This window comes from Berghia stephanieae, chromosome 2, assembly GCF_034508935.2.
Source record: "Berghia stephanieae isolate SIO BIC M18660-M18661 chromosome 2, UCSD_Bste_1.3, whole genome shotgun sequence".
Taxonomy (NCBI): domain Eukaryota; kingdom Metazoa; phylum Mollusca; class Gastropoda; order Nudibranchia; family Aeolidiidae; genus Berghia; species Berghia stephanieae.
Window position 1 is genome coordinate 73,285,333 of NC_088361.1, and position 15,559 is coordinate 73,300,891.

Here is a 15,559-nt window from a genome sequence, read left to right on the forward strand (position 1 = left end):
AAGTTATCTCTCTCAATATTGGCAATAAGTATACAAATAATAAAGTTCCCTTTTTTCATCGTCAAGTGGAGATTTGTTTTAGGGTTGACTGGAAGGGAAGACTGGAATAGCCCAGGTGTCAACCACAGCTCCCCCCACCTCACCCCTCCCCCTTCTGCATCATGTTGGTTTGGCAAGGCATGGTTTCCTCAAACTTTTTTGCATGTTCAGAGGAGTTCGAGGAAACCGTGCTGGAGTGTATTATTGTGGTTAATGCCTAGTTTGTTTTTGTATTGTTTTTGTTTTTAATATCGCAAGATGTGGATCTACCAATTTTAAGTGCTTGTAATTGTAAATTTTGGTGCTCTTAAATAAAAATTTCGGTATCAGCAGTATCCACATAGATTTTAATTAAAATCAAACTAGATGTGTGCATCTGTGTTCTTGAGCGGTATTATCATATGGCATTTGATTTTCTTGACTTATTCTTAGTTTTGTTAAATGACCTTTGTGATCATAACAATGACAATACGCATTAAAGAGTGAAAGCGTAACTGGTACACATTCTAACGTTGTTGAGACATGTTTTCTCTCAGGCACTGGTCTGCATAGCGCAATATCGCACTGTTATGTATTCACGAGTCTTGTCACGCACCCTTTTTCCACCATCTTGAAAACCCCGGAATAACAAATAATTTCCAGTCCCGGGCGATGTCATTATACAGGGGTTGCACTATACTTTGAGATGCTGTGAAAATTTGATGGTAATGCCATTATTCCTTATACCTGGTTCAGGAAACTTATCGAGTTACCCTCATATAATAACAGCGATAATTTTTATGAGAATAGTAAAAATAGTAATGAGTCAAAATAATCAGTCCACTTTCCTTTTGACATTCCAGGTTTCTAGTCATTCCAAATCATCTATGAGCATTTGGAGGAGACCAGTTGATTTGATTTTCATGGCATTCTATATGTGTGCTGCCTTCTTTGCTGTTTTCAGGTTTACTGTAAGTTATCGGCATTGTGGATTAATTTATTCGTAAAACATTGCAGTTCATAAGATTTTCTTTCTCTATCCTAGTTACAAAATACAATTTTCTTGGACTTTACACAAAGGTGGAGGTCTATGTGGGGTTCCTGACCTCCCATAGTGGGCATGGAGGCACTTACTGCATCTTCTCTCCCCCTTTATCTTCTTTCCAGCATGCTCTCTGTCTTTGTCTTGGGATGAAATTACTTGGTTTTGTCCTGGCACTGGGAGGGAAACAGTTGAATGTTTAGTTATAGTTTTGGAAGATGATGTTTTTTCCTGTAAATCATCTCTCTGTTATGCCCTATATTATGTTTTATTTACATATATATGATTTGTAAACATTTGAGTGTATTTCTCTTAGTGGGGACCTGTGCTTGTGTCTGAATGAGACTTTTAGTACTTTTAGGTAATCTCAAACTAAGTACTTTGATAGTGTGCTCTTGGAATCTGTTTCCTATTTGAACCAATCCCCCTTTGTCTTACCTTTTCTTGGGTGCTTTAATTCTAATTCTAGAACTTTTAACTAACCCATTTTCTTCCTTTTTACTGGTGCTGATATGACCTTAATGTGTTGCAAGCGCCGTAAAACCCTTAAAAATAAAAACAGAAGGTGGAGGTGTGTACCCAGGAGTAACATATGTCGAAGTCTGGGCACTGGTTGCAAATCCCTCCTTCGTTTTACCCCGAAAGGTACTTAAGCCTCTGCACTGCAACAGAATGTAGGGATCCAGTGCAGAGGACAAACTGCAAAAGGAAAAATAATTGATGATAATGACTCCTTTTCACCCTATTTCACTCCATGGGGTGGTTTTACAACCCAACCCTATGTTTTTCACCAACAACTTTTTTTATTTTTTGAGCTAGAAATTTTAAATATCATGTAATCGCCAATTGTTATATGAGAATTGTGACCACAAAGTATCATTTATATCAGTATAATTAGGTATGGAAAACCCAATTTAGATTATATAATTGTTGTCTTTAAGTTGCATTCCATAGGTAGAACTTTTTTTCCTGACTGATTACATTGGTATAAAAATTATTAAAATTGGTTAAAATTTTAAAAAGATATGTTATTTCTAAATTGGTAGAAAATCGCCCAAATTTGGGCTGCTTTGAAAGCAGCCTTTTGTCCGTTTTCAAAATGCCGTATTTTCATAAATATTCAAGCCAGACCTCTGTAACTTTCTAACAATACACATCTTTTTATAAACAATATGTGTATTTTTTTCCTGAGCTCAACTCTAAGTAAAATAGAAATAATTTACCCCCAAAGTATCTGGAAAAGCCAAAATTGTCAATTTCAACGCGAAGTTACGAAATATCAGCGATTGTGCCCCTTGCCTGAGCCGGCGTATGAGTGAAGTGAATACGGCAAATGTTGTAGTAGTTTAGTTTTCAGTTGGCTGGTGAACGCAAAGCTATAAATCTTGCTGTCGTATACATCATTTTAAAGCTGAGATTTTAAACTTTCTTTTGATACCAGAATCGTCCAAATTTTCTTAATTTTTTTTATCAATTTAAAGTTTTTAACTTGAAACTTCAAACTTTGAAAAAAATCATAAAAATGCGAATCTGGTATCGAATGAAAGCTTGTTCAATGTTCTTTCTGATGCAGCCATTGACGTTACTATTAATAGTGCTGACGCGATCAACCAAGCGGAGAGAAAAGACTACCATCAGTTACGGTGTTCGAGTAATGGAGCGCCGGTTCCAAAATCGGAGTTTACTCCTCTTCTTCAACTCAAAGCCATGAATAACGGCAACTCCTATGAAAAAAGCATGAACATTTTTTAAAAGATGAAGATTTAAGATTTAATTTGATACCAAACACGTTTTATTTAACGGACTGAAAATGAGAAAAAGAGAGTGACGATTTGAGTTGAAATTCTCGTTTTGCCAATAAAGTCATGACTCGATGAGAGGTTTTGCCGTACCTAGTATAATATAGTTTGAGTTATATACAGTAAAATTACTTTAAACCGAAAGAAGCTAAACCGAAAAATACCTTAAACCGCAAAGAATTTAATAAATTGTACTAGTTTCTTCATTATCTTTGTACTAATTCTTACGATGAACCGAAATACTTCTAAGAAGGACTTTCTTTAAACCGAAACAATTTGAGACCACCTTCCTTTATTCTCTCTCAATTTTTCTTCAAAAATTGGGGAAGGTGGCCACACGTAATAATGCCCGGCGATATTAAACAGAGCGTACGTATAAGATGAGGGTGATGGGTGAGGTGGGGGGGGGGGGGGGGGGGGGGGAGGCAAACACTGCACTTGGGCTCGGCCAACACCACAATCGCACAGACTGGAAAAGGAAGACAGCGGGTGACTGGCAGGCGAAAAATGAGGAAAGAGGAGGAGTTGGGGTGTAGAATCACGCAAGCGAGATGTACTCGCTCGTGTGTTGATGCTTTGGAACTGACTGGATTTTAAACACGAGAATAAGGAAGGGGGTGGGGGGGGGGGGGGGGGGGTAGACAACTTACAATTGACATGCCATTTCATTTCCACTTTGTTTAAGTGTGTGTGTGTGAAGGGGGGGGGGGGGGTTCTATGAAATTAGGCCTTTGAACCTAATGGCTTTTCAACAAAAGAGAGATGTGTAGTGGACAGGTTAGCATTGACACTCCTTTTCATTTCCATTTCACTCCACCTCTGAGTAGCTGCGCGTCATTCATTATCAATTATCGCACAAGAACTTTCGATCTTATTTTAGCTTTGCATTTTACTAAAAGATGTCTAAAAGAAAGCACTGTGCTTACACGTTTGAGTTTAAAATCAAAATACTATGTGAAGTCGATGAAAAAAAAGTTGATCAAGACAGAGATATGTAAAAAAACACGGCATCCGGAACCCAACTCTTTCAACAATTTTGAATTGAAAACGAAAACCCCCAAAAATATTTTTAAAACACACACAAAAAAAAAAATAATAATGGTAATGAAGACGGCATTTATTCAACAACTCCATTTAACGGGAAACCCATGATACCATTAAAAGTTACTACCATTGAAAAACATTGCAAAACGGGAACTTGCTTTAAACCAAAATGTCTTTAAACCGAAATGGTTTAGAAGGTCCCCAAAATTTCGGTTTAAAGTAATTCTACTGTAGTTATAAAATGTCAGATACCTGATTCCTATCTGATGGGCTGTAAAATCACACCATGACAATAAAGAAAAAAAATAGAATACTCCTATTGAATCCTGTGGGGTGGTTTTACACCCCTACGTTTCAAAAAGGAATTATACGAGACTACACCTATTTGAATCCAAAGGGGTTGTTTTACACCCACTCCTATGTGTAAAGAAAAGATGAGGTACCTACGATATCTAAATAAAATGCCTACTGTATATTGTAAACCGTCAATGATTTTATAAACATATTTTGATATACAAAACACACATGAAATCGAATACAGAGACGCCAGCTTAAACTTTGGCTCACAAGAATTTCTGCACACAAAACCTTATCTATTTGAACCTATATATGTAAGCACTACGTTAGATATCATCCCAAAAAAGTCCCTTTTTTTCCAAATTAATTAAAGCTCTAAAATTTAATGATAGTGGTTGTAGTAGGGGTGGTAATAGTGATAATGTGGCAGTGTTTGTAGTAGTGGTAGTGATGATGATATTGGGTGGTGGTGATAGTAGTGGTAGGGATGATGGTGTGGTGGTTGTGGTTGTGATGATGTGTAATGGTAGTGGTTGTGATGATGATGTGGTGGTTTTGGTTTTAGTAGTTGTGGTAGGGATGATGATGTGGTGGTAGTTGTAAAAGTAGTGGTAGTAAGTGATGATCACAGTTGTCTTTATCGTGACCAACACCACCATCCCCCGTGTCTCCAGTACAACTAGTATCGTCACCATCACCACCCCCTCATTCCCGTGCCTCTATCACTACTACTACTGTTGTCACCATCAGCACCACCGCTCCAACCAATACACTACACCAATCGTCAACAACACGATCACACTGCCATACTTTTTTTTTAAAAAACACATTAAAAAACTTTTGGCCAGAAAACTTGTTCTTATATCGATCGATTAAAATGACCATCATCATATCAAAAACTCTCAAACCTGGACAGGATTGAAAAGGGTCATTTTAATTGATCAACATTTAAAGGACGAGTTTTCTGGCTAAAATTTTTTAAATTTTATCTGTCGATTTTTTAAAACGAATACGGCTGCAGTCGTCATGACAACCATTAACCCCGTCGACATCATCAGCATAATTTTCAGCAGTACCAGTACTACTACCATCTTAAACCACGAGCACCACTCACACTCACGTTGTTGCCATCACCACCGCCAACATCATCTACCTCTGATAATAGAATTAATTGAACCGTCAACCAAAATGTCGCTATCCCCTATTCCCCCTACTCTGCCACATTAAAAATATCCTCACATGAAGGCAAAAACTGGCTAAAATCAGAGAGTGAAAAATGTCCATATAAACTGGGATGGTCATGAAAGTTGGCCACACATGATAAATATTATAATACTATAGTCCCTGTACTAGCATTCCATTATACTATTATTATTAGTACTACACTGTATTGGTTGTATGAATATTCATAGAATGATATACAGTAGAATTACTTTAAACCGAAATTTTGGGGACCTTCTAAACCATTTCGGTTTAAAGACATTTTGGTTTAAAGCAAGTTCCTGTTTTGCAATGTTTTTCAAGGGTAGTAACTGTTTAAGTTTAAGGAATTTGCTCATTTAATCGTATCATAGGTTTCCCGTTAAATGGAGTTGTTGAATAAATGCCGTCTTCGTAACCATTAAATTTTTTTTTTTTTTTTTTTGGTGTGTTTAAAAAATATTTTTAGGGGTTTTCGTTTTCAATTCAAAATTATTGAAAGAGTTGAGTTCGGGATGCCGTGTATTTTACATATCTCTGTCTTGATCAACTTTTTTTTCATCGACTTCACATAGTATTTTGATTTTAAACTCCAACGTGTAAGCACAGTGCTTTCTTTTAGACATCTTTTAGTAAAAAGCTAAGCTAAAATAAGATCGAAAGTTCTTGTGCGATAATTGATAAAGAATGACGCGCAGCTACTCAGAGGTGAAGTGAAATGGAAATGAAAAGGCGTGTCAATGCTAAGCTGTCTACTACACACCCTTCTTTTGTTGAGAAGCCATTAGGTTCAAAGGCCTAGTTACATAGAACCTCAACCCCCCCCCCCCCCTCACACACACACATTTAAACAAAGTGGAAATGAAGTGGCATGTCAATGGTAAGTTGTCTACCACCACCCCCCACCCCCCTCCCTCCTTATTCTCGTGTTGAAAATTTGTCAGTTCCAAAGCATCAACACACGAGCGAGAACATCTCGCTTGCGTGATTTTACACCCCAACTCCCCTCTTTCCTCATTTTTCACCTGCCAGTCACCCGCTGTCTTCCTTTTCCAGTCTGTGCGATTGTGGTGTTGGCCAAACCCAAGTGCAGTGATTGAAGTGTTTACCTACCCCCCACCCCCACCCCACCCATCACCCTCATCTTACACTTACACTCTTTGTTTAATATTGCCGAGCATCATTATGTGTGGCCACCTTCCCGAATTTTTGAAGAAAAATAGAGAGAGAAAAAGGGAAGGTGCTCTCAAGTTGTTTCGGTTTAAAGAAAGTCCTGCTTAGAAGTATTTCGGTTCATCGTAAGAATTAGTACAAAGATAATGAAGAAACTAGTACAATTTATTAAATTCTTTGCGGTTTAAGGTATTTTTCGGTTTAGCTTCTTTCGGTTTAAAGTAATTTTACTGTAAATGGATCTCAATTCCATGGTGATTCTTAATGTTTGCATCTCTTCAACTCTATTCTGTACTCTGAGAAAAAAAATATGACCCTCATCTTGTCAAAAACTCTAAAACCTGAGACTTCATCTTATCTAAAACTCTGAAACTTAAAACCGCAAGGAAGTCCCAGGTTTGAGAGTTTTTGACAAGATGGTCTTTTTAGTTGATCAATATTTGAAGGACGAGTTTTCTAGCCAAAATTGTTAAAATGGCTTTTCTTTTTCAGAGTATGACAGAACTGTGGATATAACATTGTCTGCATCTGTATTATTAGTGTTGCTACCAACAGCTTGAAGCACCGTAACGATTGCTTGATGACTATCAGATTATAGAATGATAACAGTGGTCACACTGTGAATAGACTTGTTATTCTACTGATCTAGCAATGACTATCCCGCACAAATCTTTGGGCCTCTTTTTCGCTCACGAAGTGCCCGAATTCGCGTCAAAATATGGGACGAAGCCGTTTCGTATATGCTATTTTAATATATTAATTACGACGCTGTTTATCGATGAATATGACTGAAAGTTGGCACACAGTTAGAAAAAAGGTCATTTTAGATTATGTCAAGCGACAAAACTCGTGCGATTACCAGAAGACTGTTAAAAATAGATTTTTACTCTTTGGAGTAAAATATCTCTAAAACTACCGGGCGTGGAGGTTTTGTCGCTGACAAGGTAATACATGAACATTTCTTCTTTTTGGTTGTAAAATTTCATATGAATATGACGAGTACTTTTCCCGTATTTTAGAAAACACCATCCTAATTTGCTCTTCAAGTTTCAATCTTTTAATCCATTTATTACGCAAGATACAACCAAAGGTCGAAAAAAAATGCCGAAAAAGCGTCCCATATTTTCGCGTTTTTTTCCTCTTTGCGGGTCATCCAAATAAATGACACCTTTGAAACTGCATAACTTGTTTATTTATGAATGGATTTTCAAAATTCAAAAACATTTTTACTCAGTGGAGATAGGGCTTTGATTTTAGACAAAAATTTTCCTCAAAAAGAGAAAAAAACATTTTTCATAGTCATTGCTAACTGATCGTCATGATGTCCATCCAAGCGAATCTAGTCAACGACGTCAATGGATGTTTTTCGAGCAACTCAATTACAGCCTCGTCCGGTAGAGATAGTCATGCAGGTGAACAGGTGACTCTCGACCGTCATCCAGCTACTGTGCACCACCAAACATTACGAACAGCAACATGGAATGTAAGAAGTCTGTATCAGAAAGGAAAATTAGCAAATGTAGTTATGGAAATGAAGAGATTGAATACCAATGTTTTAGGATTATCAGAAGTTAGATGGAAAGGAGCAGGAGAACTTAATTATGATGACTGTAAAATTATATACTCAGGAGGAGGAGAACACCAAAGGGGAGTTGGAATTATACTAGATAATAAAACGGCGCGAGCAGTCAAAGGATTCTGGCCCATATCAGACAGAGTAATGGCAATCAAACTACAAGCAAAACCTTTTGATTTTGATATTTTACAAATATACGCCCCAACCACCAGTCACGATGATGAAGAAGTGGAAAATTTCTATGAACAAATAGATAAAGCAATGCATCAGCTTAAGTCTTCAGACATAAAACTCATCATGGGCGATTTTAATGCCAAGGTGGGCCGAGAAAGAATAGAAGATATTGTGGGCCCACATGGTCTGGGAGACAAAAATGATAGAGGTGACCGTTTTATTCAATGGTGCCGTCAACATGATCTGACAATCACAAATACTTGGTCAACAAACCACAATAGAAGGAAGTGGACATGGAAAAGTCCTGGAGATGGAGTGAGAAACCAAATAGATTACATACTCATCAGCAAACGTTTCCGAAACTCAGTTTTGTATGCCAAATCTATGCCGGGGGCTGACTGTAACTGCGATCATATACCTGTGCTATGCCCCATACGAGTTAAATTGAAAATCTGCAAAAGAGCAAAGGCTAAACCTAAATACCAACTAGACATTCTCCGGGAAGAACAGAAGATACAAGAAAAATTTGAACTATCAGTAAGAAACAAGTTTGAAGTGCTTGGAGAACTAACAGATATAGAAGAGAGATATGAGCAGTTTAAAGACAGTGTTGCTGCACCATTAGAAGAAAATGTTCCAACCACACTTAAGTTGAAGAAGAAGAAATGGATTACTCCAGAGATATTAGAACTAATGAATGAGAGAAGAAAGGCCAAAAATCAGGAAGAAAAATACAAGACTCTGAACAGGCAGATAAAAAGAAAATGCAACGAAGCTAAAGAAGACTGGATAATTGAACAATGTCACTATATAATGTCCTGCAAAGAGAAAAATGGCAAATTCTTCCATCAGAAAATCAAAGGGTGCTAAAAGTGGATGTATCAAAGACAAGCGTGGAAACACCATCATGAACAAAGACTACATTCTAAACAGATGGTCAGAATATATTGAAAAACTTTTTCATGATAATCGAGGAGAAATGCCTATGATAAAAGAACTGGAAGAGCCTTCTATTATGAAAGATGAAGTTAGGAATGTCATGAAAAGCATGACAAATGGAAAAGCTGCAGGACCTGAGGCCATAACAATTGAAGCCTTGACTGGCCTGGGTGAATGGGGGATTGAATTCATCACAAACCTTCTAAATACAGAAAAGTGAGTGGAGCAGGCACTTATGTTGGTAACAACAAGAGATGAAGTGAGTAGAAAAGTGCCAGAAGACAATAGAGAATATAAATGTTCGCGGCGGTGGTGGGGTTTGAACCTGCGACTTTATTGGTACGGTCTTCTGGCACTTTTCTACTCACTTCATCTCTTGTTGTTACCAACATAAGTGCCTGCTCCACTCACTTTTCTGAATTAAAAATTCACCCCATATACCGGAGCATACTCAATGTCTCAATCGTTTCTATGTTATATGTTTGTGTTGAGAATATTGGCTATTAATAAAGCTTAACTGCTGGTCAAATAACTTCGCAATGGTTGTGTGGCGAGCGAACCCGCGGTCTCCAGAAGTGGGTGAGAGAGAGCTCTAGAAATGACCTGAGTTTGATACGAATATTTTTTGTATTCGTGGATAGCTCACACGGTAGAGCCACGCTCTCACCTGCCAGGCGGAGTTGTCGTACCAATAAAGTCGCAGGTTCAAACCCCACCACCGCCGCTAAAATTTTTATTCTCTATTGTCTTCTGGCACTTTTCTAAACCTTCTAAATCAAGTGTATGACACAGGAAAAATGCCAACTGATATGAAACGATCCATTTTTATAGCATTACCAAAAAAGCCAGGGGCAGTTGATTGTGAACAACACAGAACTATTAGCCTAATGAGCCACTTCACAAAAATTCTTTTGAAGATAATTTTACTAAGAATAAGAAATAAACTACGACCTGAAATTGGGGAGATGCAATTTGGTTTTGTTGAGGACAAGGGTACCAGAAATGGAATATTCACATTATCAATGCTGATGGAAAGATGTATTGAAGTAAATAAAGATCTGTATATGTGTTTCATCGACTATTCAAAAGCCTTTGATAAAGTACAACACGAAAAACTATTCAAAATTCTATCATCCTTGGACATTGATGGTAAAGATTTAAGAATATTACGGAATTTGTACTGGGAACAAGAAGCAGCAATGCGTGTTGACAACGAGCTAAGCAGTTTTACACCTATTAGAAGAGGAGTTAGGCAGGGGTGTATTTTGTCTCCAGATTTATTCAACCTCTATAGTGAAATGATATTAAGAGATATCGAACATAAGAAGGGGGTGTGTATTGGAGGAAAGAATGTAACAAATCTGAGGTATGCAGATGATACGGTTCTACTGACAAAATCTGAACATGAACTACAAGAATTACTGGATGTTGTAGTCAGGAGTAGTGAAAATATGGGACTGGAACTGAATATATCTAAAACAGAATGTATGACGGTATCTAAAAATAATAACCCACCAGCCTGTGTAATAACAAGCAGAGGACAAACAATACAACAAGTTGAATGTTTCAAATATTTAGGCTTCAATGTAACATCCATTTCCAATGGAAAATCAGATTGTGAAATAAAGAAAAGAATAGGTATGGCGAAGAATGCATTCAACCAGCTGCATACAATTATGAAAAACAGAAATATTAGCATGAAAACAAAATCAAAGTCCTGGATTGCTATGTACTGTCTGTGCTGCTATATGGTTGTGAGAGCTGGACCATAAACAAGACCATGGTTATAAGACTGGAGGCAGCGGAAATGTGGTTTTACAGAAGAATGATGAGGGTGTCATGGGTGGAAAGGAAAAGAAATGAAGAAATTTTAGAAATGGCAAACAGAAAAAGATCACTGATAACAAAAACCATCAAACGCCAAATGGAATTTTTAGGACACATTATCCGCCACCCTGGTTTGGAAGTACTCGCCTTGACTGGAAAGATGAATGGAAAAAGAATAAGAGGAAGACAAAGAATAACTTATTTGAAAGGGATAAGAACTTGGACAGATGAAGCTGAGAAAGGTGGCGCTGCTTTAATAGAATTGGCAAGAGATAGATCAGCTTGGCGGAAGATGACCTCCGACGTCTGCTTCAGATATGGAACTACATGATGATGATGATGATTCTACTGGTTGGTGAGGAATTTGACCTGACAGGTTGTTAATCAAAACCACATTGCATGAGTCTCAGAAAAATCGCAGTGAAGATTTTTGTAGGGTTAATACTAGTATTATCTCTGTATTATGTATGAATTTAGAGGGGGTGGTTTTTGTGTAAATGTGTTATTTCTTGATTCACTTTAGTCTATGTGTCTGGGTGGGGTTCCTGACCTCCCACAGTGGGCAGGGAGGTACATACTGTGTCTTCTATCCCCTTATATCTGTTTTCCAACATGCTTTCTGTCTTTGTCTTGGAATGAGATTACTTGGTTTTGTCCTGGCCCTGGCCGTAGTCCTGCATAGTTATTGTTTTGGGAGATGATATTTTTTTTCCTTGTAAATCATCTCTCTGTTATGTATTATTATATTTGTTATTTTGAATTTATAATGTAAGCATTTGAGTGTATTCCTCTTTGTTGGATTTTGTGCTTGTGTCTGGATGAGACTTATAGGTGGTCTCAAACTAAGTACTTTGATAGTGTGCTCTTGGAATCTACATCTGATCCCTAAGTGTTCCCAGTTCCCCTATGTCTTACTTTTTCTTGGGTGCTTTATTTGTAATTCTAGAACTTTTTATATCCCATTTTCTTCCTTTTTACTGGCGCTGATATAACCTAAATGTGTTGCAAGTGCCGTAAAATCCTTAAAATCAAACAAAAACATTAGTCTATGTATACCTATGAGTATTTTAAATATGAAGTCTTTTGTTCTCATTGTAATTTGAACTAAATATATCCTATAGAAACAGAAATCATGTGTGTAAAAAATGAAATATCAAAGAAATAATATAGCTCGGCGCATAGTTGAGTCCTTGGGAAAAGACTCTTTACTCACATTCTCTCACGGTACTCATTTTTAAAATGAATACCTGGTCGTTGACAGCGTTGCTATCCCTATCCTAAAAAAAAATTTGTAATATCGCCTAACAGGCGTCATGTCTCGTTCTACATGTTACGGGCACCTTCAGATCCAAAACGAGTGTCATACCACTAGACCACATAGCCGCATTCAAGTTCTGCTTACGATCAGAAAGTGAAAGGTATCTGGTAAACCTTTTGACAACAGGAAGACTACATATTCTGATGTGGTTGGGATGTGTCTTATCACACGTATTATTCCGCACATCGCATTATTATTATCACAGGTCTCAACACACACCCTTTTTCCGCCATCTTGAAAATCCTGAAATAGTAATAGCGACACCCCCCGATAATCACATAATTTTTCCATCCCGGGCGATGTCGTTACCCAGGGGTTGCACTGTATCTTTTTAAAAAATCTTAACCTGATCAAAGTTTATATAACTGCTTTATCAGGTAAAATATGTCAAAGTCAAGATTTTTAACTTTTTGATTTCTTGATGTATCATGTTCATAAAAACTTCATTGGAGTATTTTGTAATATTTTTGTGTATTTATTTTATCGTAGACTGCAATGGGGCCAAACAAGGGGTTGACCAAGAGTTATGTTGACAAGGTCGAGCCATATTTACAGGACACATTGCCATTTGCAAAAGCCGAGGTGTGTACTAAAATCTCCATAGATTCAAATTCTTTTCTTTGATAAAAAGAGTAAAAAAGATGTAATGTTTTTAATAACAGTGATGATGATGATAATAGTAACTGTAATTATGAAAATGACTTACTTGACTAAGGACCTTTTTGCTTCCTAATAATCTGATCTGGATGCCCCGGCTGTGTCTTTAATCCTTTGTGTCAATTTCTTTCACAGTTCATGGGCTTTTGCAGTGGATGCTAATTTCATCAGATGTTCCGTCTTCTTCTTCTTCTTCTTCTTCTTCTTCTTCTTCTTCTTCTTCTTCTTCTTCTTCTTCTTCTTCTTCTTCTTCTTCTTCTTCTTCTTCTTCTTCTTCTTCTTTGTTCCAGCAGTCAATGTCATTATGCTTGTGACAAGCTCTGCGCCATGTTATATGCGCTCAGAGCAGTCAGGAATTATTCATAACTTGGTACTGTTACTATTTCTTCTGGCAGTTGTTCCATTCCTTTGTGGTTCAGGGAAAAAAGCTCTTGTTGCCTATTCGTTTGATCTGTTGATTGTGTATGTCAAGGAGTGGGTGGCGTGGGTACTATGTCTGTGTGTTGACAGTTGTGGATTTGTGTTTGTTGAAATTTTAAGTTGTGCATGATGGTATTTGTAAAGGGAAGACAGCCTACATTATTTTCGGCGATGGACCAATGTAGGTTATTCAAGTGATCTCATTGTGCTTATGGTGTCAGTGTCATATTTATCAAGCGGATGGCACATGTTTGTACTTTCTCGAGAGTGTTAATTGCTATCGGCTGTGTACTGGTCCCAAACTGATCCTGTGTACTCAAGGACTGGTCGTACAAGTGCTTTGTATGCAGCTTATTTTGTTGCTTTGTCACTTTTTATATTCCTTTTAAGGAATCCAAAGTCTTATTGGCTCTAACTTCAATTTTTAAAGATTCCACAGACCACAGTATTTGTCTTTTTTTGGAGATGTGAGACTATTCTACTGTCTCAATGTCGATGGTATGAACGAGTACAAGTTGGCACCAGTATTAAGTGGGGAACCATAAACTTGGATGGCTTCCTCTTATTTTGTTAAATATCACCGAGGGGTAATTTACTCTTGGTCATTTAGGCCTTTGCCTTTTAAGGAATCCAAGTGTCTTATTAGTTCTGCGATGCTCTGTATGCAGACCTGCCGTTCATACCGATTAATCGGTATCATACCGATTTGCAAGACCTTTTTTTCGTATTTACCGATTTCCCGATTTACTTGCCGATCGTACCGATTTCACCAAGTGACCAAGGGCCCGCAGCCCTCCACTCCTCTCTTTTACGTTTACTTTGTACTTTACGTTGCACGTTAAAATTTTCAAGTCTCGTGAACTTTGACCCGTCCCGCGATACCTCGATAGATCACATGACGTAGCGAGCCTCTTTGTGATGCCCTCACACAGATAGAAAACACACACGGCGCGTTATTTAGTTTTCATTTCCTTTGTGAAGCGACAGCGAGCTGTACTGGTAAACCACCGCGGTCCCTGGCTTCTGACTCGTTACCAAGTGCCACCATCTTTAAATAAGTTAGTAGTCTGATTGCCAGATTGGCGTTTGTGCGTGCCATTTTGGGTGTTGGGGAAAAATAAGGGGGGGGATAATTGGATAATTTTACGTCTCATACTGATTTTTTTCCCCAGATACTGATTTTTTTACAATGTCATACTGATTTCCTTTTTCGTGAAGTGGCAGGTCTGTGTATGTGATGGTTCCACCCATGTCTCTGAGGGTCACTCCAAGGTATTTGGTGTGGGTGACTGCTTCAAGTTTTTGTTCATGGAGATTGTAGTTGGGTTGTTGAAAAAATTGGCGTCTGGACATGGGTACAACCGAGCACTTGCCAGGATAAAAGGACATTTGCTATTCACTCTCTTCTTCTTCTTCTTCTTCCTTTTAAGATGGCTCCCTCTTATTTTGTTGAATATCACGAGCGGTAATTTACTCTGGGCCATTTAGGTCTTTGCAAAGTATTGTCACTTTGTCTCTCTTTCTTCATTGTTGTAGCGGTTCAAGATCTAAATCAGTTTCGTCTTATTTTATCTTTTTTTGTTTTGATTTATAAATTTCACTGCTCTAGTTTGTGTTCTTTTGATGTATTGGATTTCCGATTTGTGGTAAAGTTCCCAGACAATGATGTTATATTCTAGTGTAGGTGTAACAAAGGCTTTGTAGCACTTTGATTTTATTTCCCTCTTGCTGTCATATAAATTTCTTCTGAGAAAGCCTAAAGTAGAGTTTGCCTTTTTTCATATGTTTGTAACCCGATACTGCTTTGTACATTGTTTGGTCATTGTTGCAGTTATTAATATTATCAACTTTTTTTGTTCAACTCTTCAATCCTAATTTCGATTATTCTTTGTCTTATACGGTGTAATATTTTGTTTTGTTTGTAATTTAATTTCTGTCTTTCTCCTTTCTGTTTTGAGTTTTGTATTCACAGATCTTTTTGTTGAATAATTATAATAATAATAATAATAATACTAATAATAATAATGATAATGAAGGTGATGATAATAATATACTAAAACATAATGAGTACAGAA

At 37.4% G+C, this 15,559-nt stretch overlaps 1 protein-coding gene across 1 annotated transcript in view; it reads left to right on the plus strand.

Annotated features, from left to right (window-relative positions):
* The window catches only part of LOC144965500 (transmembrane 6 superfamily member 1-like), a 77,691-nt gene that overhangs the window by 34,214 nt on the left and 27,918 nt on the right, over positions 1-15,559 (plus strand). Inside the window, exons 6-7 of the mRNA XM_078900899.1 lie at positions 882-989; positions 12,897-12,989. Of these exons, the coding sequence (XP_078757025.1) occupies positions 882-989; positions 12,897-12,989 (201 nt within the window). The remainder of the gene's footprint in view (positions 1-881; positions 990-12,896; positions 12,990-15,559) is intronic.